Source organism: Vanellus vanellus (assembly GCF_965231255.1).
Source record: "Vanellus vanellus genome assembly, chromosome: 1".
Taxonomy (NCBI): Eukaryota; Metazoa; Chordata; class Aves; order Charadriiformes; family Charadriidae; genus Vanellus; species Vanellus vanellus.
The window spans coordinates 33,363,533-33,386,533 of NC_138905.1; the positions used below are offsets into that span (position 1 = coordinate 33,363,533).

The 23,001-nt window shown below is 37.1% G+C and overlaps 1 protein-coding gene across 6 annotated transcripts in view; it reads left to right on the top strand.

Annotated features, from left to right (window-relative positions):
- PPHLN1 (periphilin 1) overlaps positions 1–23,001 on the top strand; it is a 73,064-nt gene that overhangs the window by 37,898 nt on the left and 12,165 nt on the right. For 5 of the 6 annotated variants that reach the window (XM_082489562.1, XM_082489565.1, XM_082489564.1 and 2 more), the window contains exons 8-9: positions 1,964–2,083; positions 4,694–4,834. In XM_082489562.1, the coding sequence (XP_082345688.1) occupies positions 1,964–2,083; positions 4,694–4,834 (261 nt within the window). Of the gene's footprint in view, positions 1–1,963; positions 2,084–4,693; positions 4,835–5,997; positions 6,303–23,001 lie in introns of those variants that run through there. The other variant, XM_082489567.1, reaches the window with a different exon arrangement.

A 23,001-nucleotide genomic window follows, 5' to 3' on the forward strand; every position in this document is an offset into this window, starting at 1 on the left:
CTAGGTTGTTCATTTCTTGCAAGTTTGCAGCCTCAGTAGCTGCAGACATTTTCCTCTAAGAAATATGTTCCTGTTCTTTCTCTTCAGTTGTAATGTACCAGTGGAAATACCATTAGTGTATTACATAAAATGCACTCAGTATTTTTTAATACATATTTATTGACATGCTACCTATAGAATTACATTTAGTAGGATTAAATTTTAAAAATTTAAATTATTTAATTTATTATTTAAATTAAATTTAAATTTAAAATTATTATTTAAATTAAATATATTCTTTTTTGCTGTATTCCGGTAGATACTAGAGTGGTTAGTTTCTGGCTTCTGAAAAATATCCGTGCAAAGTCAACTGTCATTGACAAATAGACTGGTATTGGCCAGAGCTACATTTGAGGAAAGGGAGAGATTCATAATAGAACCACAACAGATTTTTTGGCAGCTAGGGAAAAGTCAGGTTAAAGGTAAAAGTCAGGCATACTATGCAGAATAAGAACATAGGGCAAAAAACTTGGCAGACAATAGTTTATAGTGAGACTAGTGTAAGAATAATCACGGAGTTTGGAAAGGTGAGCTGGGCTAATTATTCTGTGAATTATATTAGCCTTTTCTTTTAAGAATCCTCTTCGTACCCCTGCATATCAAACTTTGTCACCTCCTGACTTCACTGATTATAATTCTGTAATTTACAAAAATACAAAAGAGGGATTCCCATTTGAACATTGTGTTGTACTTCTGGATTGAGATAAAGGTGGTGTCTTTATGACGCAGAATCCTGGAAGGGTTCTGTGAACCGTATACTTATGCCATACTACAGCACAAAGAGGTGTTTAGTTTTACTTGAGGTAAGCGCAAAAGGTCTGAAGATGAAGCAGGTTTTTTAAGGATCAGAGTGTTTGCTGCTTCTGGTTGTTTATGTAATTTTGAATGAACTAATGATAAGGAGGGGAGTGTTGGTTTTTTTCATTTGGGTTTTTATTTGTGTTTTTTTTTTTTTTTTGTACATCTACATGCTAAAATGAAAGAAGCATTGGGTAGAAATTGGGTAGAATGCCTTTTTTCAGGCGGTAGGATTTTTGTATCTTTTTTTAGATATCCATCTTAGTGTTGCAGTTTTTAATACTAGAGTTGTATAGATTCTTGGATGGATGCTTCTATACATACAGCTAATTCAAATGAAATACGCATATAAGGTAACAAGATTTACAAAGCTAGCTATTCCTAAACTGGTTTTGATGCGTGGGTGTTTGTCATTGTCTGTTGGTTGCTCTGTTAGTAAAAGCCAAATCGTATTCTTAGAGAGAAATCAATGTTAAAATATTATTTATACGAGTATTTCCATATGAAAAGGTAGATTAAAAGCCCATAAAGCCATGACTGACTCTATTATAAATGGTCAATGTTCCCCCCAAATAAAAAATAACGAACTTTAATGGTAGCAGCTCTGATCATTTAAAGTATATATAAAATCTTTTTGTTCCTAATTAGCTTAGGTTTTATACCCTACACAGTATTTAATAGTTTAGTTTGAATTTGTTACAACCTTTTATGCCTGAAAATCACATTGAATTATTGGATCACTCCACATTTGTATCTGACTTTTTAGTGCTCATTTGATCCAAGTCTCTTTAAACTCAAATGGTCTCAAATAACTTTTATGTTATTTCTGTCCCGTGAATTTAATAAAACTGGTTCTGAAAGTATGGTGCTTCTTTTAACATTTTACTGACCTTCATTGATTTACCTTTTTTCCTCTTTTTTTTTTTTTTTTTTCATTTTTCTCTGCTCTGTCCCCACACACTTTTCTTTTTAAATAAATCAGTCAGCAAATGAAATAGCTTCAGCTTCCTTATTCCCTATTTTAAAATGTTTCAGGGATCTGAATAAATGTTTATTTTCGTTTTGAAGATGTTTTGCCCCGTGGAAATACACTTAATGTTAAACTTTGAATAATGTTTTTGTACAGGCCTTGGAGAAGAGCAACAGACTAACAGAAAAGGAACTTGCGGAAGCTGCAAGCAAGTGGGCAGCTGAAAAGTCAGAGAAGGCCGATGAAACCAATTTACCTGAAATAACAGAGTATGATGTAAGACAGGAGTATTAATCTGCTTATTTTAAAGTGTTACAACAATAGACTTGTTTTTCTGTACTCTCCTGAAAGGCACAATTTGTAATTTACCCCTGAATTTGTCATTAGTTAAATGCTTGTTGAAAGGGAGTGAGAAAGAGACTAAAGCCTTGTGAATTATTAATTTTTAAAAATACACAAAAGCAGAGTAGGTTTTGTTAGTATGATTTGAATTTGTGTTGAGCTACAACTGACAAAATAAGGCTCCAGCTCTCCCAGGGGTTCTCCAAGGAACTCTTGCATTAATTTAAGTCTGTATGTCTACTGAACTCCTTAAAATTAACAAGGGAATTCTGAGTCAAAATACAAGTGTACATGTAAAACATAAGACTAGAAAAGAAACTCTGGTTTATTGAGTGCGGTTCCATGCCACGGCAGCCTGCCACGTCATGTATTCCATTTCAGAAAGCAGTTTTCCTCTATACTAAAATTTAAAGTTAAGCATTTAATTTAAGCATAAAATTTAAAGTACTGCAGTAGGTAGATATCTTTTTCCCCAGAACCTTTATTTCATTAATCATTGTTATTTAATTGCCAGTTTATACCCATCCGTTCCTGCCCCTCCTTGTCTTCTACCTCTTGCTAAATTGAAGTGTGATTATAGCCCTTTTCAGTCTTTGTTTTGTTATGCTGCTTTTGGACAGGATGTCTTTTCTGGCTTCTGCTGTGTTGGTAGAAGATGTATTTGTTGTTTAAAACAAACTAAATGTCCCGTAATGTCTTTTGGTAAAATAGTCTGGTTTAATTCTCTGATCATTTCTTCTTCGACTTTCACTTTGTTCAACTTCAGAGGCACTCTTACAAAAACAAAATAGTACTTACTTTACAAAGTCATGTGTCTTAAACTTTATAATTGACTTTGTATTTTGTATTTGTTTGTAAATAATTGGGGGGAAAATAAAAACATCTTGGGAAGCATCAGATTTCCTCCTTGTATTTTGCTCTCGTGGAACCTAAGGGCTAGATTAGAGAAATGAACTGACTGGATCCATATTTATCTGAACTTTTAAGTCCTGTCCATTGATGTAATGATTGAGAGCATCAACAGTTTCTTGATAGCGGACAGGAAGATCCGGTTGGATAAATAAACTCTTCATTTCCCTCCAGGAAAAATAAATTAAAAAAAAAAAATAATGGGGGGAGGAGTTGGAGTGAGGAAAAAGCAGCAGCAAACTGATCGAAGCGTGAATGCCCTATGGAGGAGAACACATGCATGGTCATTTCTGAGAGGTTCAGGAGAGTAACGGTGAAGAGAAATGTCACTCCTTTTCTCGATGAGGGGAAGATAATGCAAGGGAGGAAAGAACAGAGTTGGCCACATGGAGGAGAGTTGTTTACAGCTTCTTCTCTGCCTCAGAGAAAATTGTAGTGGCAAAAAGATTCAAAATAAAGATTCAAAATTAAACAATTGCAGTTGATTATGGCAGAGTCTGAGGTGATTTATTGCCTAAGGAAGTGTGCTACAGGAATGCTAATGAAGGAGGTGAGGCATCTTAGTTTGAGTCTTGGAAAAAAGGATCCTTCTCGCCCTGATTTAGTAGCCTGGCATGTATGAATTGCAACACTTTTTAACTTTTTCCAGTTTATCTTACATAGTGCTTAATAGTTGAACTTTGTGTGGCACTGAACTTTTCAGCAGCCTTTACTTCATCTTGTGCATTTCATGATTTACGGCAAATTTGGGATGCAATCTTAATGGTTTATATTGGTCTAGTGCTCGTAGGACCACTTAAGCTTTCTTTTTTTGTCTAATGCTTTTCTCTTTCACATTAGTTAAGTCTTAAGATTCTCCACCTTCTTATTTTTGAATAGTAGAAAAAACTTTTATGCATATTCCTCAATTCTCAAATCTTATTCCGCCCCCCAAAATTAACTATCCTAAAAATCTGTTCCATAATATTGCATATAAATATGCTGTAGTAATTTCTTCTCTTTTTGCATCATCTATATGGACTCCTTGGAGTGGGAGTCTGTTTTCTTTAGGGCAGGGATACTGTCTTAGTCTCTGTTTTAGAGAGAAGCTTATACAATTGTGGTACTTCAGTATGATTCCTCATATTATCAGGAATCACTTAAGCGCATGCTTGCTTTTGCTATGCAGTACGTATCTCTCTTCCTTTAATGTTTAACCTGTGGCCGTGAGTGCTGCAAGAGTTCTTTCTGATGGCATTTTGATTTTGTCGTTGCCTGTTTACCTTTGATTTTGTTACTTTTATCCTTCCCCAGAAAGCTAATCCTGCTTTCATTGTGGATTTCTTGCTAGCTGGTGTTATAAATATCACATATACAAGTTCCTTCTCAGCAGAAGGGTAGCTAAAGGCTATCTGACATCATTGTCTTTACACAGTAAAGACTGAGTCAAAGGTTTTTTTGTGATGTCACGTTTTCTATGTGTTAAAAATCTGTATTTCTATATCAGTTAGATTGTAGCAATAATACTTCACTAATAGTCTCAATGAGCAAAGTCATATCTAATTGAATGACTATATTTGGACTTTTATTTTTGCTCTCGCACTTTAAAGTTTTTATTTTGCTCTCAAAACTCTGAATTATTATTTTTTTTATTAGGCTGGATCTTCAGCTCCGTTATACGTCGAACAAACAGAGGAAACAGAAACAAATATAATGGATAGTACAGAATTATATGAGGATGGTCAGCTGCTTGGCCGCTCAAAAGCAATTGCAACTAAGACGAAGGAGATTGAACAGGTGAGTCCTCTTGGCGTTTTGTCACTGATACAATACCTGTGTAATGGTTTGATCTGCTAGAAATATGTTGATTTATTTTTTTCCTCCTTGGAGCGTAATATGGATGTAATCTGATTTCTTGAGATGATGTGATCATAACATCTCCAGCTATTTAATTCTGTACATTACTGAAGTGTGGCATTTAGCTGCACGTGGGAATTAGTGGTAGTTTTCTGTAACTTAGATGCAACACCTGCTGTTTTGCAAGCCAAGAAAATGACTGCTTCTTCGAATTAATTGTTTCAAAATCAAATATAATACAGATGGTTTCAAATATAATTTAAAAGTAAGGCTTTACATGAGTCGAATTATCAAAAATTGTTTTTACACTGTGATTTCCTTAAATATATGCAGTTTGGATTTGAACACTGGAAGCTGCCTGTTGGGTTGGGTTTTCTGGTTGTGGGTTTTTGCGGGGGATTTTGTTTTGTTGGGTTTTTTAAAATCAGCTTTGAATCTCGGTGTCTTTGTCGTTCTCTGAAGATTAAGTACCATTAAGTTTTGCTTTGACTGCAGTGTTTTATATCTGGATGAGGGAGGGATATTATGTTCAAAATTTGTATTCTTGTCTCTTGTGTTGAGTACTTAAGGATTGATTTAATACAAAACAAGATTTCTGTTACTCTTCTTTTAACATGGAGGTTTTGAGGAGCTTCAATTGAAGTGTGTTCATATATTAATCTTTAATATCACGTCACTTCACAGTAAGGAAATTATCCACAATAACCTTTTCAATTCTATTTGTCATAAACAAAGTTGTTTGTTTCCATAGTTTTATTACTTTAAATTGAGAGTTTGGACATTTCTCTGGCTTGATCTTTCTGGCGTAAATGCAACTCTGTCTAACTCTGGAAATTTCATTTAAAGTTTATAATTTGGGTGGGTGAAAGAGATGATTTTCTTTAAACTTGCTCTTATTTACAATGTTTTCAGTGTGAGGCTGAGGTGCGTGGAAGGGAAATACAGATCACTTTCCCCTTCATGATTATCTCATAGTAACATCTTCAAGAAAATAGGTCTCTGGTCTTGTACTCTAATACTGGTGTTCCTTTTTTCTTGACACTTGAAAAACAACTTTCTACTCCATTTTTTTGATTCTTCTTTTTTTATTTTTTCTCTTAAAGTTCACTTTGCATAATCATGTTCCTGGTGACCATGGCTTTGCATGTGTGCTGGGTCAGGCTGGGATGGAGTTAACCGCAACATGCTCTGTGAGGGTTGCGATGCGGTTTTTCCCTGTGTGTCTGATCACCAGGTTGTACATGGCCTAAATCACCTACTACCAAATGCATAAACTTGTGACTATTTAAAAATGACAAACTGAAAAGACTAGGAGCAGATTTTTAAAAAGTAGAAATTGTGATTATTTAGCCTGATGCTGGTGAATCCGTGATTCGCTTATTTCCCATTAAGATCTTCCCCTAGGTCTCAGGACAGGTTTATAGTGAAGACAGATGAAAATTTGGGCATAAAAACCAAATGTTGTTTTCAGTGTGATCTAATGTTATTATGTTTGGTAGAGTTTGCACTTATCTCCAAGGAAATCTAGATTATCTTCTGTAAAACAGAATACTTTTAGGAACTTAGCTCAGAAAAGCCTGAGTAATAACACTAAAATATTTGGATTTCATAGAACTAGTTTCTCCTGTTGTTGATTTGAATATTGAAGCTGTCAGCTTCTGCAGAATTAAAATAAAGTTTTAGAGTGATACTGGAAGCATATTCAATACATTTTATTAAACTGAACAAGATTCTTATTTTTTTATAAAATCAGGTACTGTGAATTTGTTGAGAGCTAGACAAGATATGTATTTAATCATTTAAACGTAAGACTGTAAAATGACCTGTGTGTTTTTCAGATAAATGTTTAAAAGTAACTTCTGCTTCAGCAATTTAAAAAAATAAAATCCAGATAATTTATTGTTGTGATGATCCTGATGCTTTTCATAATCGTGAAATACTGTGAATCTTCCTATCGTATATGGAAGCAGTCTCTCTCTAGAATTTTGTACACTGTTCCGTTGACTTTGAGCTGTCAGCATCTAAAAGTAAATCTGGTTTAATTCTGTGTGGCTTGAGTTCTCCGCCTTTGACAAGGAATGAGAGAGGGAGCAAAGAGTGGAATGGAAACTAAATTTACAGTCTTGTGGTGAACAGCTTACTAAAGGTTCTTTGGATTAACTTCTCAATATAATTTATACTGGTTTTACTGTTGTGTAACTGAAAGTCTGTTTCTGGGTTTTACACAGTAAAATTAGTCTTTAACATGCAAATTTAATACTATTGCTAGCCATGGTGTATTGTTTATATAGACATAACGTTTAAATCTTAAAAGTGAACTGTAGGCTGTAATACACTAAATAAATTAATAAATCGGGCAGGGTAGAAATAATTTCTTGTGCCACTGGGTATGTGTCTAAGAATTGGTGAGGGTCCAGCTAGTGTCTGAGAAAGCGAGGCTTGGTTAGAAGGCTTGACCCATCAGACCTCTTCTGCTTCTTTCTCCCAAGTTTTTCTGCTTTCTCTTGGAGCGCCCAATTTAGTGATGTTTGCTTTTCAGTTCATATTTATTCTCATCCTGATTCCAAGGTATTCTTGCTGTTCCAAACTCCTCTCCATATCCATCTGTCTCCAAAGCTCCATCCAGGAAGAGGAGTAAAATTTTCCAAATATGTACTTTTACTTCATAGTATGGTACTATTTCAGGTAAACCCAGAGGCAAAAAAATGTGCTGACAGAACACGTGCAGTGTCGCAATGAGTAAATTCGTTGCTGTACAGCAGAGAAACAGACAGCCTGATGCCCTGGGTGGCAGAAGGGGGTGGGAGCTTGTGATGTAGTCTGTCTTTTCTCTTAAGAAAAAAAAACAACAACAAAAAAAAACAACCCTTAAGCAATTAAATGAAATATTCATACAGGTGTTCTGTTTAAATAAATCCATCTCCGTGTCATACGTATCACTCGTATCACTCTTTTGTAAAGTTCCCTCTGCCTTCCCTCTAAGTTACAATAACATAATCACCAAATTCAGAATTTTAGATGGAATGCGGATGTAAATGGTCGCTCTGCTCATCAACAAAATATTTGTGTATTATTTGCTTGATGGGGGACTTACTGCAAGCATTCATGTAAAATTGTGTAATTTGAAGAAAAATAGAATTCTTTGTGTGCTGACTATGACAGGATGAAAATTGTCAAACAAGTCCTAGTTGCTGTTTGCTATTTAGTGACTGTCTTTTAAGAGTCTGCAGTTGCTTTGCAAGTATTAACTGAAGCTGACATAGAGAGGAGAATAGAAGTTGTGCTAATGGGTGTGCTTGGAAGAATACGGACACTGTTCGAACAGAACCAAGGATTATCTGTTTGACTCCCAAACTAGAAAAACTCCAAAGCATATGTTTGATTTGAGGTGTGCCAATATTATCTGGGAAGGAAGAACATGGTTGAAGATGTGCAGGCACTTGAGAACATTGCTGAACTGGGACTGAGATCCTGGAAGTCTCTAGTCTCCTCTTTGAAATGACAGGCATAGTGGCAGTATCAGAGAAACGTCCAGGTTGGATGGGACCTTACCTGGCCCAATCTTCTCTTGAAAATGATCAGGTCATTCAGGACTCTGTCAATTGAGTCCTGAATATTTCCAGTGAGGGAGACTCCACTGATTCTCTGGACAGCCTGTTTCGGTGTTCTCTGAGCTCAGCTGCCATCACAGTCCTGCATGCTGTTCTCCAGAACGTGCTTTCCTTCCACCAAGGGCATGGTTTCTGCTTCCTGCTCCACTTAGCAGTTTCCCATCCTTGTTCTTGAATTGCGAAGTCCCAGCTCCTTGCTGTGGTCCCCTGTTTTTGACTGGCTTCACCTGCCTGTAAGGGACCTGCTCTGCCTGGAGTGGGCTCAGCTGCTCTCAAGGAAGCGTTGAGTTCCCAGGACCCTCTGGCTCTGCCATTTTGTGGTTGGTAGAACAGGAGCTTTCCTGGCACTTCTGCATGGCAGGGACTGGGAAAACTGATCCCTTCCGTCCTTGTGCCTCATCCTGTCTTATCTCTGTGCCTCTTTGCACTGAATGAAAATCCTGCTGCATTAATGTGTGTCTCGTGTTTTAATATATCCCGTGAAGCAGGGTGTAGATCAGTGATGTAGCTTTTGATGTTAAAAACAAAAATGGTGAGGTGATTAGCTTTCTGGGTTGGTTGGTCTTTGTTGGTTGGTTTTTTGAAGCTAGGTATTTCCTTGTGCCTTTGAACATGCCTTTCCCTCTTCCCTCCACAATTACAATTTTGAAACTTGGTGTTATATGTTGTCTGAGCATGGTGGGGTAGAAGCCCATCAAATAGGTGTTTAAAAGATTGGTCTGGGTACTTGAAAACAGTGTAGCAGAGAATCTTGCATTGGCATGTCAAGGTCAGTGAATGTCCATAGGTTGCTGGTGTGACAATTTCATGCACTTTTTTATATTTTTGCATTTAATAACATGCAATATACATTCAAATATTGTTTTGGAGTTGTTTAGTTTCTGTTTTTATATAGTTAAGAATCAGCTTATGCTTTTAGCACGTAATGTGCTGAAGTGTGGGTTTTTTTCGGAAGTGATGACAAATGTCCCTGGTGTTAAATTCACAATTGGAGCGATTCAGCGTTGGTGTTACACAAAAGGCTATCTCTTTGTTGTTCCTTTATGAGCATGAGTAGCAGGGATTCTTGAAATGTCTTATCTTGTCTAGACATCAAGTCTGCAACACTGTGTTAATTAGTCCATTATTATGTGTCCAGTTTCTTAAATGTTGCATATACAAGTTGAAGTGACATGGGTTACCTCTGAAAATCTATTATTTTCTGAAGACAAATTTTACCAAATGAGCCAAGTACCTTCCCGGATTTTTGGCAAAAAGTCAAACCTCTAAGTTTCTGAATGAGATTTGACACTCAGACCTCAATTTGTGTTATTACCACAGAGCTCTGGCATCTAAGAAAGAAGCGTAGGACTTAATACATTCATGAATGCTTTTTTTCTTAATGGAATTACTGGCTGACTGGATGGTTTCAGTTCAACAATATTTTTAAATGTTCAGCAGAATAATATTTTAAAATGTTCAAACATTTGGATTAATTGCTTGTTCACTTGACTTACTAAATTAATATTATTTAACAACCCTCAGTAGTATTAATGAGCTGTTAGCCTAATTCGATAGCCTTCTTGCTGGAAGATGCTGAAAATCACAAATTTTTCTAAAGCTTGCGTTTGAAACTTCATAGATATGGTGCACAGAAAGAAGGAAAAAAATGGGTGTGTGGCTCGCTCAACAGGCTGTCCAGATTCTGTTTCCAGATCTGCTGTCTAACTGCTTTTCATTTTCAGGCAAATTACTTAAATTTGTGGCTGAGAAGTTGCAGTTAAGTAAGAAAAATTGTTAGGTTTTAGTAGTTGTAGTGCGTGTAGTTTCAGAAGCTTCCTGTTCTCCTACTTTGTCAGATCTCTTGTTCTGATAAGTTCTATATAGCAATAACTGAAATGTCTTTGTATTTAACACTCCTTAATGGGACTCTGTTCCCTGGAGGTGCTGCTCTGAGGGAAGACCGACAACACACGAAGTGAAACTTTACGTTGTGAGGACTGAGTTGTTAAAGTTTTGGTTTTAATGTCAGACCGTAAAGAATATATACAGGCATTTATGTCACGGTAAAAGAGCTACAATTTCTGTAATGTATGGAAGTGTGCTGTATGCCTTCCTCCCCACCCTGTCCTGTGTCCATTGCTTGTTTTGTTTTGCTTCAAACAGAACTGTTTTACAGTGCTTCAGCAGTGTAAAGGTGAAAGAAGATGTAAATACAAGGTAGCTTCCACATCTGGGCTAGGAATAAACTAATGAGAAACCATGGCAAGTATATCAGAGAAGTTTTATAAGTTCTGGATATGTTAGATTAAACATGTAAGTTTTAGCAGTTGTAGTAAAATAAATTAATAAATTGGACTAATGGGAATGCAAGAAGGAATGAAGGAGGCTGGCAAACCTGGCCTTGGACGTACCTTTTCTTTTGACTTCAGCCGAGCCAGGGAAACAGGTTACCATTTCCTTAGATTAGCTTGTTTGTCTGCTTGTGCTGTTGCTCATTTCAGGCAAAATTATCTAGGTTAGAAAAAATCCCCTAATTAAAATATGAGTTAAGAGGTTGGTAAGTTACACGAAGCTGAGGGAACTGGAACAGTAGCTAGAGAACACATTAAAGGATTATTTCTGATTATGGATGAGGTCAGACATGCTTTGTTTCTGACGGAAGTAGACCAGACAAAAGTAACAGGCCAGTAAAAGATGGGGAAGCTGTAGATTTTGGTTCCCTCCTAGCTTTTCTGTTGTCCTTCAAACCTTGTGTACTTAATACACAGTAGCAAGGTCTTAATGATGGACTCATCATCATCATCAGTCTAATTTGGTTGGTAGCATAGTATGTATCATGTCTCTTCTGAGCTTATGTTTATTTTATTTAAATGTAAGGTGTAATTAAGCAGGTTAATTTATTTTTTCCTAATCAAGAAAACATTTGTCTCAGGTTTTGGTATTTTGCCTTAGGCTTCTCAGAAAAATTGATGACGATTCCTTTACTTAATGATATCATCTGCCTGTGATCATTTCATCCTTTTGTGGTTTGTTAGTTTCCTTTTATCAGTACCCCTCTCTTTGTATACAAGGCAACTCATTTATTACTTTTTACACATTCTTAGGCACTTTTTCTTCCATATTAATTCTGACTTGCTGATTTTTCTGCTTTTAATATTTATTGTAGACCTCCTTAATTTTTACCATTGCAAAATTAAATCAATTAAGTTGTTATGCTTATTTGCATCTTTATAGTTCACACTTGCCTTAAGTCTTTTTTGTGCTGCAGTCTTTCAGTTTTCTAAATCTGAGCTTGTTAGAAATCTGCATTTTCACGTTTATTGGGACTGCACATATTTATTGGGACTGTAAGATGGACAACATAAAAGCTTTTGGTCAGTATTCTCATAGAATCATTTATTTTCCTTACAAATATGTCGATTTAAAGCTGGATACTTTTAAGAGGATGTGAAAACTTAAACTACTTTCCTTTTATTGTGTTTGGGTCACCATGCTTTACGTTGCAATTCCTCACTTTTCATTTTTTTTAGCTGTGTTCTCTTCTCTTTCCTTGGACATTAATGGGTTATTTGGCATTCACTGCTGTGTTCATAATTACAAACTGCTGAATATGCAAATTCAGTGCACCTCACTCATTTTGCTTCAGCACCTGAAGGTATAGTTTAATAAGAAAATGTATTACCACATTTCAGCTTTTTGCCAGCAGCTTTTTTCATTGGAAAGCTGATAAAAATTGACTGTTATTTAATATGCAACACTCAGAGGGATACTTTTAAGAGAACCGAACACCATAAATGTACCATACAGTAACAGTAGAGTATTTTCATTCTTAGACTCAAATACATTAGATAAAATTCACCTGTAGCTTTCTATCATTATCTATCTATGGAAGAATTTGTGTTTGACAGTTCATTTTGCCTTAAATTTTTTAATGTAAACAGTTTTTGGCCTGTGCTGAGCACATGATTTTGAAGTTCGTGAATGCTGGGGACTCAACCTGTTGATAAATGTATTTAATGATAAATGGATATGGTTTTTGATGGAGTCGTGCTTCGTTTATGTGATCAAGCAATACTAGAGATTGCAAGATGTCAAAGAGGACTGTTTGCTTACAGATGGTCTTAAAGGGGATTGTGTACATATGTTATAATTTCATGGCAGATCTCTGGAAGACTTAAATGAGAGATTGTTAGTAGTTAGGTACTTGATAAAATTGCTGGACTTAGTTAAAACCAAAGAAAATGTGCAAGTTGTACCTGTTTCACTCAGTGCCCAGCCGTTCAAATCTGAAATACAAGATCCACTTCTTGGTCAGATAAAGTGAAAATCTAATGAATTGTCATAGAATCATAGAATGGTTTGTGTTGGGAGGGACCTTAAAGATCATCTCGTTCCAACACCCCTGCCGTGGGCAGGGACACCTCCCACTAGACCAGGTTGCTCAAAGCCCCATCCAGCCTGGCCTTGAACACCTCCAGGGATGGAGCTTCCACAGCGTCTCTGGGCAACCTGTTCCAGTGTCTCACCACCCTCACAGTAAAAATTTTCTTCCTAATATCTAATCTAAATCTACCTTCTTTCAGTTTAAAACCATTGCCCCTTGTCCTATTGCTACACTCCCTGACAAAGAGTCCCTCCCCATATCTCCTGTAGGCCCCCTTTAAGTACTGGAAGGCTGCTACAAGGTCTCCCTGGAGCCTTCTCTTCTCCAGGCTGAACAACCCCAACTCTCTCAGTCTGTCTTCATGGGAGAGGTGCTCCAGCCCTCTGATCATCTTCGTGGCCCTCCTCTGGACTCACTCCAACAGGTCCATGTCTTTCTTATGTTGTCCATTAAATAGTATTTTTTCAATCAACAGCTAGCAGTGATTATTTGATTTAAAATTTCTTGTTCTGTTGTGAGAAACCAGAAGAGCTTAGCAACAGGATGAAAGAAGACTTGGAAACTATGATACCGAGTAGAGTAGGAAGAAGAAAGATTAGTTTCAAGACATGATGGGTGTGAACAGGATTGGAAAAGACATTAGGAAGAGAAGAAACTCTCTAAAAATGTGTGGGCCTTGATGTATAATTAGGAACTAATTATGAGAAATTGCCTACTGAAAAAGCTGTCAGAATCTAAGATGCTTGGAAGGATAAGCAGAACTGACAATGGCGAACCTCCTGAGAAAGCTGAAGGAATGATGAATAGTCTGAGCCTTGATAAAGGCAATAGTTTCTCTGGGAGTGAGAGTTATTGGTTTTTTGTGTGTGTGTTTTTTGTTGGCAGTGGGGTTTTGCTGTTGGTTTTAATAACTTGAATTTAATTTAGAGGGTAGAGAGAGCCTCCTCTCCAACTCTGTCTCCAGCTTATTCTTGCTTTAACAGAAGGGCGTTGGAAGACTTGAGAGGTGGTTTCAGCAGTGTTGTTTGATTTTATTTTTGAACTGTTTTAAGAGTGGAAGATAAAATTCTCTCTGAGTTGACTTAGTGCACTGAGGCTTAAAGTTTCAACTTCTAGTGGTTTTATTTCTTATAACCTAGTGTCTTTTGAACAAGGCATCTTTTGAATTTTGGAGAAATATTTCTGCACTACTGCTGAGGAAACCTGCTGCTTCCTGGATTGAAACAGAGCGAGAATAGGGTCAGTCCCATATACCTAATAATTAAATCCAGAAATTTAAATTGCCTCAGAAATTGCCCTAGTTCAAAGACTACTGTGTAGCATCTGTACCCCCCCAACATTGGTTTCACATCAGCTCTATCCTGATGTAGTCTGAGTGTTGATCTTCTGACAGGCCTAGAGATGAAACATGAATCCCAATGATCCTTAAAATAGGATGTATGTAGGACTAAGGGAGAACAGTGTCGTGAAGGAAAGGTTTCATAAAACCATATGTGATGATGGGAAGGTGGTAACTGAGCATACATGCAAAAACCACTGGTAAGTGGCAAAGGAAAGGTAGTGGCAGGAAGGTAGGTGACAGGAAGGACTTGATGTTTGGCATGGAAACTGGTTTCCATTTCTCCTGCAGTGACAGGAGCTTTCAGGCCTCAGGAGGCTGGAGTAGACAGCGACAGAAGAGTATCACAGACAACCTGTAGGTAGGGAAAATCTGCAAAAGCGTGAATCTCGTTTTATGGTTTTTCATGTGTCTTATTCCAGATTGTAGGACTGATCTTAATGTAACAGAAACTTGTTTTGTAGATGTCAGTTTTGCTGGTGGGTGTAGTTTAATCCTCTAATCCATTTGTAATCTGATTTGTATACAACACCGATTCATGTATAAACATAAGATCATCTGTGACCAAAGACACTTTGGTGACAGGTTGTATTTGTCACCTGGTTCTTAAGTTTCTATTTCTTTTTATATTCTGTATCTCGGTACCTAGCCTGATGTATTCTTTCTTCTCTGGCAGTTGTTTCACTGAGTAGGTTAATTTCAATATGTTTTAAAGGTGGATAGGCTACACTTCTTTTAATAGCTTGTTCTTTTCTGTGAACATTAGTGATTTGACAGCCATTAATTGGATGGCATTTGGAAAGCAAGCAAATTATTTAAAATGGAAAAGCTACAATTTACAGGGGACTGTTATATGGGCCTTTTGAAATTATTCTGAGCGCGTATAGTATTTATATAGGTTTTTACTTAAAAGCTTGGCATAGAAAGTATTCACTTGCTCTGACCTTTAAAACATAAGGTAATCTTATAGTTCTTTTTCATAGTTTTTTTATTTTTAGAAAGATAATTTCATAAGGCATCAGAATTGGGAACTTACTTTCCTAAATTATATGGGGAAAAATCTTTAGTTGCATATATTGCTTATGCATGTGCTGCTTCTGTAAGTTAAGATTATAAAAACATTAGATTTTTTATCTTGGGGTGTAAATGATTAACGCACATCATCATTTATCACCAACCCACAAGGATCACTTTCCTGTTTTGTTTGACTCTTATTTGCACTGATGTTGTGACTTTCGGTCCTCAGTGATTGTCTGGACATCCACTAGTATGGATGTCACAATGGCATGCTTCACAAAATATGGCAGAAAAACAAGGACCAAGATTCCCCACAGGACAAAGGTTATAGTGTGCCTGTTTTGCTGTGGTACTTGGACTCTGAAAGGCTAATAGAGTCAACCTGACTTATAAAATCACAAAAGTTGAATACTGAAAAAATCAAGTGAGTCATGTTGCTCATGGTTCTTTAGCTTCTTATGCTTCTTGAGAAGGACTGTTTATAAGTGAATTTTCTGAACTATTGAACTTCCAGTATTGCCCTGAATGACACTAATAACCTTTAGTGGATAGGTTTGATACTGTTTCTCCATGGTTTAATTGGCTTGCTAGCAATCTTTACCCCTCTCCTGCCCCCCAGATAGCTTAAATACTTGGTTTCATTACAACATAAAATGCTGTACTTATGTGGGTGCTGTGTGTACTTACTTGACCATAATTACTCCCCGCAAGCAGTTCGCCACCTTAGTGTAGTAGATAATTTGTATATAAACTTTTGGTCGCGTGCTTCCTAAATAAAAAAAAAAAAGTCCACATAAGCATTTTTAAACACAAAATCAGAATAGATTAGGGTATGCTGACACAAGGGTTTTGGTGATCATCTTAAAATGGGCAAATTTCCAGTTGATTACTTTTTTCTAACTTGGCTTCCTGGAGAAACTAGCTTATGCAATCGCAGTGTGTCTGTGCTCTGTATCTCTTGACTCTATTGTCAGGTTTCAACTAAATTCAATTTAGGTGTAAACCAAGATGATTAGTTGTTACAAGCTCTATGAAAATAGGCAGTAGCAGCAACTACAAGTTTGGTGGAGAAAGTCTGTTGTACGATTGCATCTCATTAGATATTGGAAAGTCTCCTTAAGTAAGTGCTACAGTTGTTTTCAAAAACAAAACAAAAAAATAACTTGTACCACTGTATACCTCAGGTGCACATTACAAAGAGTTTGGTGGCAACCATAGTTTAAGAAATTACGTCCCTGTGCTGCACTGTCCCCTGTGCTGGCACAGTAGTCTTTGAGGGGGCCTGGCTATGCATCAGATCAGGAAAAAGAATGAAAAGTTTGCAGATATTTCTTTAACCAGTTCTCTTATTCACATCATGGTTCCTTAAATGTGCCTGCTGCCACAAGTGAGTACTCAAGCTGTGTTGAGCTACTACCATCTCTGAACATTTAATATCTTGAAAGCACTGCTTTAGGCACTCAAAGTTATTTTATCATTAGGCAGAAATCTATAGAAAGCAATAGTCTTTCATAGTTTTGGCATTTGCATAGTAACTTTTTCTTTTGTCATAGGGTAGATAAAACTTTAAAAAAAAAATTATTTAATTTCTATCTAAAGCTGCCATGACCAGAACTCTCTTCTACCTTTAGTCCACCTCACTGTCTTCTAGCTTCAATGGCCTTGGTTCTACATGCTTGGGAGAATTTACTCATTTGTGAGCACTAGTGCATCAGTAGACACCCTCATGACAGTCTCTTCCAGCTGGCCTCTTGGAGCCAAACTCTGATCTAGTTGTGAACCAAGGTGGTACCCAGCTGCTCCAGCCCCTAAAGTTCTTGGGTAGATCTTGAGAGGAAAGAGCAGTCACAATAACCAGTATTTCTGGTACTGAGATAGCTCAGTTTTGTGAACTAAACGGTCCCTGTTAATTAAAACTCTAACCTCTTACAGTTCACTAAAGTATTCGCACTTTTAGGAAAGTGAAGATCAAAAGGTTTCTGAATGGTTTATGTATTTATTGCCTGTCAGCTAACGTGATGAAGAACTGGAAGTGTGCAATTATAGAGAAATGTTCCCACACCAAGGCACAACTCACTGTGAAGTAAAGCTGAATGCCCTTTTGAATGCATCCGCTAGCTGCCACTGAACAGGAAAGTTGCACCAAAGACCTGTTACAGTTTAAGATAAAGATGTCTCTTTGTTCATTTGGGGGGACCTGTGAGCTGGATGCAGCCTCCTTGAAATCTGTAATTTGTCCTACCAGACTTCTTCTGGTAGGACAGTCTCTCCTGGCAATTGGATGACGACTGTTACCTTCACCAGCTCTTGGCAATAACTTAAGCATCCCTCCATCCCCAACAAAAATTCAGTTGTTTTCACACAGTTGAAAGGAGAGAAACCAGTGTGTAAGGCATGCGAATCTCAAGTTAGGAATCTTCCTGTCAAAGTTCCTTCTCTATGGAGAGAGGTGGATCATGCCAAAGGGAAGATAGGAGGAGGACTGGATGCAGAAGAGCATCCAGAAGACAGTGGCAAAAGGATACTAGAGTTTCTGAGGAAGAGGCGGAGTAGAACTATGTCTAGCTGAGGAATGAGGTGAAGCTGAGGAATGAGGTGACCTCTGAATTGGAGGGTGGAGGAAATCTGGAAGAGATGAAAGGATTTGTGGTGACAGGAGAGGTAGGGTTGGGAATTGGGAGTGTGGGAAGCAATGAATGAGGGTGGGACTGAACTTGCATTTGAAAAAAAAAAAGATAAATATTTGTGCCAAGATCAAGAACTGCAGCCAAGAGGGTGGGGAAAAGAATGAGATGGGGAACAAGAGGAACATGGGTGGAGATGGGAATTAATTCCACAGCTCTGAAGCCCATGGGCAAATGCAGTGGAGTTTCTCCCTGGCTGGAGGGTGGAGACGCTACATCATGCAAGAAAACTCGTTGCTATTTCTGGTGCCAGAAACAAGTGGGGAGCAGTCAGGTGCTTCCAGCTTGGTGTCTTCCCCTCTGGATGCCCTCGAGGTGTCTGCAGGAAGCTGCAATGGTAAGGCAGGACATGCAGCGTTCCTGCATTGAGTACCTGAAATCGCCTACTGAAGAATTTGATAAACATGTCAGTCACTGCTCATCGTTCTGTTGTCCGTTTGGTTCACTTTACTGTGTTTCTCATCAGCTAAAAATGAAAACAATATTATTAATTTCTTAATGAAAAAATGACTTTTTAATGAAACTATTAATCTGCTTCCCCAAGCGCAGGTCTAGCCACAACTTGGAAATGCCCTGATTAATTTTTAGATACTTTTCTTAGTTTTTCCTCAAATTTAATATTAGGCATAACTACAGCTCATTGTACAATTTTCCTTTTTCTTACATTGCTATTGCAGGATGTTTTCTTGCAACTATGTGTTTGCTAAAATCAGAAGCAAAGATAAACTCTAACATTCTGTTTCCTGTTTCACTGAGGTCAGTTAATGTTTTTTTTTCCTTTGATTTTCTAGTAACAGGATACTCAAATGCTTAACTCCGAGCTCTGGAAAGCTCTCTGACTCAGCCTTCATTTGGTTTAGGCTGTTGGTTTCTTGAGCCCACGTGTAAGCGATAGGTGCTTTTAATAACGCAGTGAAATGTTTCATAATACATACAACAAAATTATTGGTCTTGTTATTCTTGCAATCTCCTTTTGGATTGGGAATTGCATCTGCATTCCAAATGTGACAATTATCATCTGTACGCTAGGAAATAGACAGTAAAATGGTTGTAGTGTTGAGTCATTAACAGACCGAATCCGGATGTAATTAATCTAAAATTGAAAATTTATATGTGATATGATAAGACGGACTCTTAAAAGATTAGTTAAATACAGTATGCATTCTTGGTCTGTGAATTTTCTATATCGTTTGTCAGGCAGTATTTGGGGAATGGGGGCCGGTCAAAAAAATCTTGAGTTTAAAGTAATTACATGGTCTCTCATGACCCAGATAAGTTAGCAAAGAAACTCTGTTTTAGGAGTGTTCCTTTCTATTTTAAGCGGGATGGGCTTTTTGCTGCTAAGAAAAGCATGTGTCATTATAATGAGCTGTCTCTAAGGCCTTTTAATCTGTGTAGGTGTTACTCATGTGGTGGTAAGCAGCCACAGCAGTGATTCTGAATGGAAGTGTCTCAACTGCTGTAAAGGTTATTCCCTCCTTGTTCATTTATATTGATCCAAATACATATTTTTTTTATTGATGGGAGAAACAAAATTTTTGCATGTATGTATTTCTGACAGTGCAGTGAAAGTGTAAGGTTACTCCTTGCTTGTGCTACCCTGTGCTCTACACTGGGGACTTCCAAGAACGTAACCTCTGGTTTGCAGCACAACCTTCTTTCTTTGCTCCGTGTGTGGACCAGTTTGTTTGCTTTTTTGAATCTTGACGTTTAGAGTAAAAATGATGCTTTCTACCTTAGGAAAAGCAAGATTCGATCACTTACAACCCTTTTGTTAAAATGATACTGGGTATTTTTTGAGAGTCTAGTTACTTTATAATTACTAAGTTACTTTGTAGTAACATGGCTCCTGTCATATTTCTTTCTCTTGGGCTCCGATTTCTCTTCAGTCTGTTGCCGTTTGACTAAGCCTTTCTGTACGGTAAGACTTAAGTATTCATGAAAAATATATGTGCGTGTTGCTGAAGCATTATTATAAGATATGCAGAGGTCTGTTAGGGGTAAAGTGCTGAGCTTGGTTTTGTCCTTCCTGGGTCAACTAAGATTTTAAAAGAGGCAAGGTCCTTTAGCATGGTAACTGAGCCTGAATGCTCAATGTTCTCCTGTCTGGTAAGGCCTTATGCACGTAAGGGTAGAAGCTTTCATTGGTATGATTGCAGTTCATTTCAATATGAATTGCTCAGCATGTGTTGTAACGTGTGAGCAGGTAGTGTTTTACTGTGTTCCTTAAAGCTACTGTGTTACGTATCTAAATGCTCTGAAAGAACCTGTGCGCGCATGTCTGTAGTGTAACAGTAAACAGTGTTTGCTTCTGTTTTTTAAGTTATATTTCCATTTAGTTATGAAACATACCTTTTGTTTATGTGTTTTGTTTTTGATAGAAATGTGTGAAATGTAAATACGTTTATGTGACAAGGTGATATGCAAAGATGCTTAGATAATTCAGTTGACGTGAAATATTTTTTCAATGAATTTCTGATTTTTCAGAGAGCTAGGTTATGTGAGAGCTTGAGTGAGGAGTTGCCAAGGGAACAGGGAAGACTCGGATAAAACCGTGGCAGCGGAAGTGAAGGTAGTCAGAGGCAGTAGTGGTTCCTTTACTATATATGTATTGGCCAACTGCAGGGTCCTTGGAACAGGAAGACTGGTTTGGCTTTGTCCACAGTGTAGTTTGCTGAGCAATGACAAAGAGAAGAGGTGAACAAGTGAAAGAGAGGTTAATACTAAGTTGAGGTAAGATGAAGTGAGTCAATGGATCGTATTAAAACTAAGCAATAGTTCTAAGATCTGGTTTCAGTGCATTGCAACCAGCAACTGGAAAGCGTTAGTCGTACTTTCTTCATTAAGAGTGTAAGCTGCTGGCTTACCCTGCAGAAGGCAACTTTTTTTTTTTTTTTTTTTTTCTTTCTTTAAAATGAAACAGTTGCTGTTATAATCCGATGTGGTCCATGGTACTCTTAAATAAATAAATAAATGAAATAATCCTTTGTTTAGTATGTAAATCAATTTTTTATGGATACTAATCCTTGAAATAACAAAATGTCTTACCTGCTGATTTGAAAATAGAAAGTTTGCAACACTTATACCCTTATGTGATTTAAAAAAAAAAAAACAACAAAACAAACAAACAAAAAAAGCACATTGGAATTTCTAAATTATCTGAGAAAATGTCATTAATTTTCATTGTGTTTTTTTATTTAATTTGGCTTGCTCTATTCTAAATAGTTAAAATTTTTTCCTCATTTAATTCTGTTTCCAGACAGTATAGTTCAGCCAGATCTTTATTAGCATGAACTGTTTTGTTAAAAAAAAGTTCTGGAAGGCTGCATGAAGGGAGGAATGCCTTATTTTTCAGGATGTGTTTGCACGAATAACCCCTCTATTCTGTATCTTTGAGAGCACATGGTAATCTTGTATGAAGTAAGGTTAAAAGGTAAATGGCATGGTACTGTTTCTTTTGGCTATTGCATTAAAGTGTTTGACCTTTAGCAACCTATTTTTATCTTAGGCAGTAAACTGTTTAGTTCTGCTTATCAAAAGAGACTTCACTGCTCTCTTTCCATGCTGTTCTTATCCAAAACACACTGTATCAATCCAGCATCAGTAGACTTTATCAGCAACAGCTATTATTCTGCTTAGAGATGCAGCATAAAAAAGTTCATTTATATTGTAACAGTACGTTTTATTCAATAAATACTTCCATATATAGTTCTGTGGTTTCCACTTTCATTACCTAGTTTAGATTGTCTTTTGTATTACCTCCTTATTAGCTCAGTTTCTCCCCAGAATTAACTTAAGCTCAGTCTTATTACCTCCTTATTAGCTCAGTCTCTCCCCAGCTGTTTAACTTAAAATGGTTTGTTTTGGTGTCTGCCCTGAAGTGAATTATTTTAGTTTGTTGAAACAATAGCCTATGTATCTCTAAAGGTAAGATCAATATGGCAAAGTAAGTATATTTGCAGATATTAACAGATTTCCTAATAATTTGAGGATATCTTCAAATTGTCATGGTGTTGGTGGTAATTTGAAATTTTATGAAGTGTTTAGTTGAAGGGTCAACCCCCCTCACACACACAGACACCATACCTTTGGCTGTCTGCGTGATTTGCCAGAGTGAAGTTCTATGCACTGGAGTGTTGGCCAGAGGCAGAACTTGCATATCTCTTAAGTGGCCACAATTCGTAATGCTGCTGGTCATACTGAACAAATCTTTAACCTGAAGGAAGCTGACTGAGTTGCTGGGCAGCTGATAATTTGTTCTAGCTTTAATTTTTTTTTTTATTGACTTGTTAGTCTACACAATGCTTTACCGTTGTTACTAGTAAACAAATACTGGTACCATAATCGGCCTGCCTGTTTTTAAGATATTTCATGAAGTAAATCCCAGAGGACTGAGTCTAGAGCTCTTGTATACTTGTGGAAGTTTTGTATCTTGAGTACTAGCAATGTCTCTGGGGTTTTTTAACTTAGTGAGTTTGTTGCATTGTGCCATTTTCACAATTTATAGTTGACAGGGATCACAGAAGGCTGCTCTAAGCTGTCTGAAGAATACAGAGCTAAAGCTCTCAAAATCTGTCTCAAAAAAAAAAAAAAAAACCCAGCCCAACACAAAACAGTATTTGATGGTCCCAGTTTTCTTCGATAGGTTGTAATACTTTTTATAAGGACTGACTGAAGCCAGACTCAAAAAGAATCAAAGCTTTTCAGTGGATGCCAGAATCTGAAGACAAGTGAACACTTCAAAAAGTCATGAATGTGTTCGCATATCTTGCCAAGTTTGTTCCAAATCTGTCCTCTGTCAGTTCACCCCATCAGACAACTTCTGGAAAATGTTCAGTGACACCGGGTTGAACAAGTCAGACATTCCTTTAATGAGTTTGATAGGTAGCAGTTCTTGTGCTGAAATGCTGCAGCGTTGCTTAACTATCTCATTAATAAAGGCTTGTAACAAGGAAATAGAAAGCCAACGTTCTTAGTTTCAGAAGATCTTTTAAAACACAAAATCGGTATGGAAAATGGAAATGGTATACAAAATGGAAAAATAGTTCATAATGAAAAAAACAGTGGTTCCCAAGCTTTTTTGAACGAGC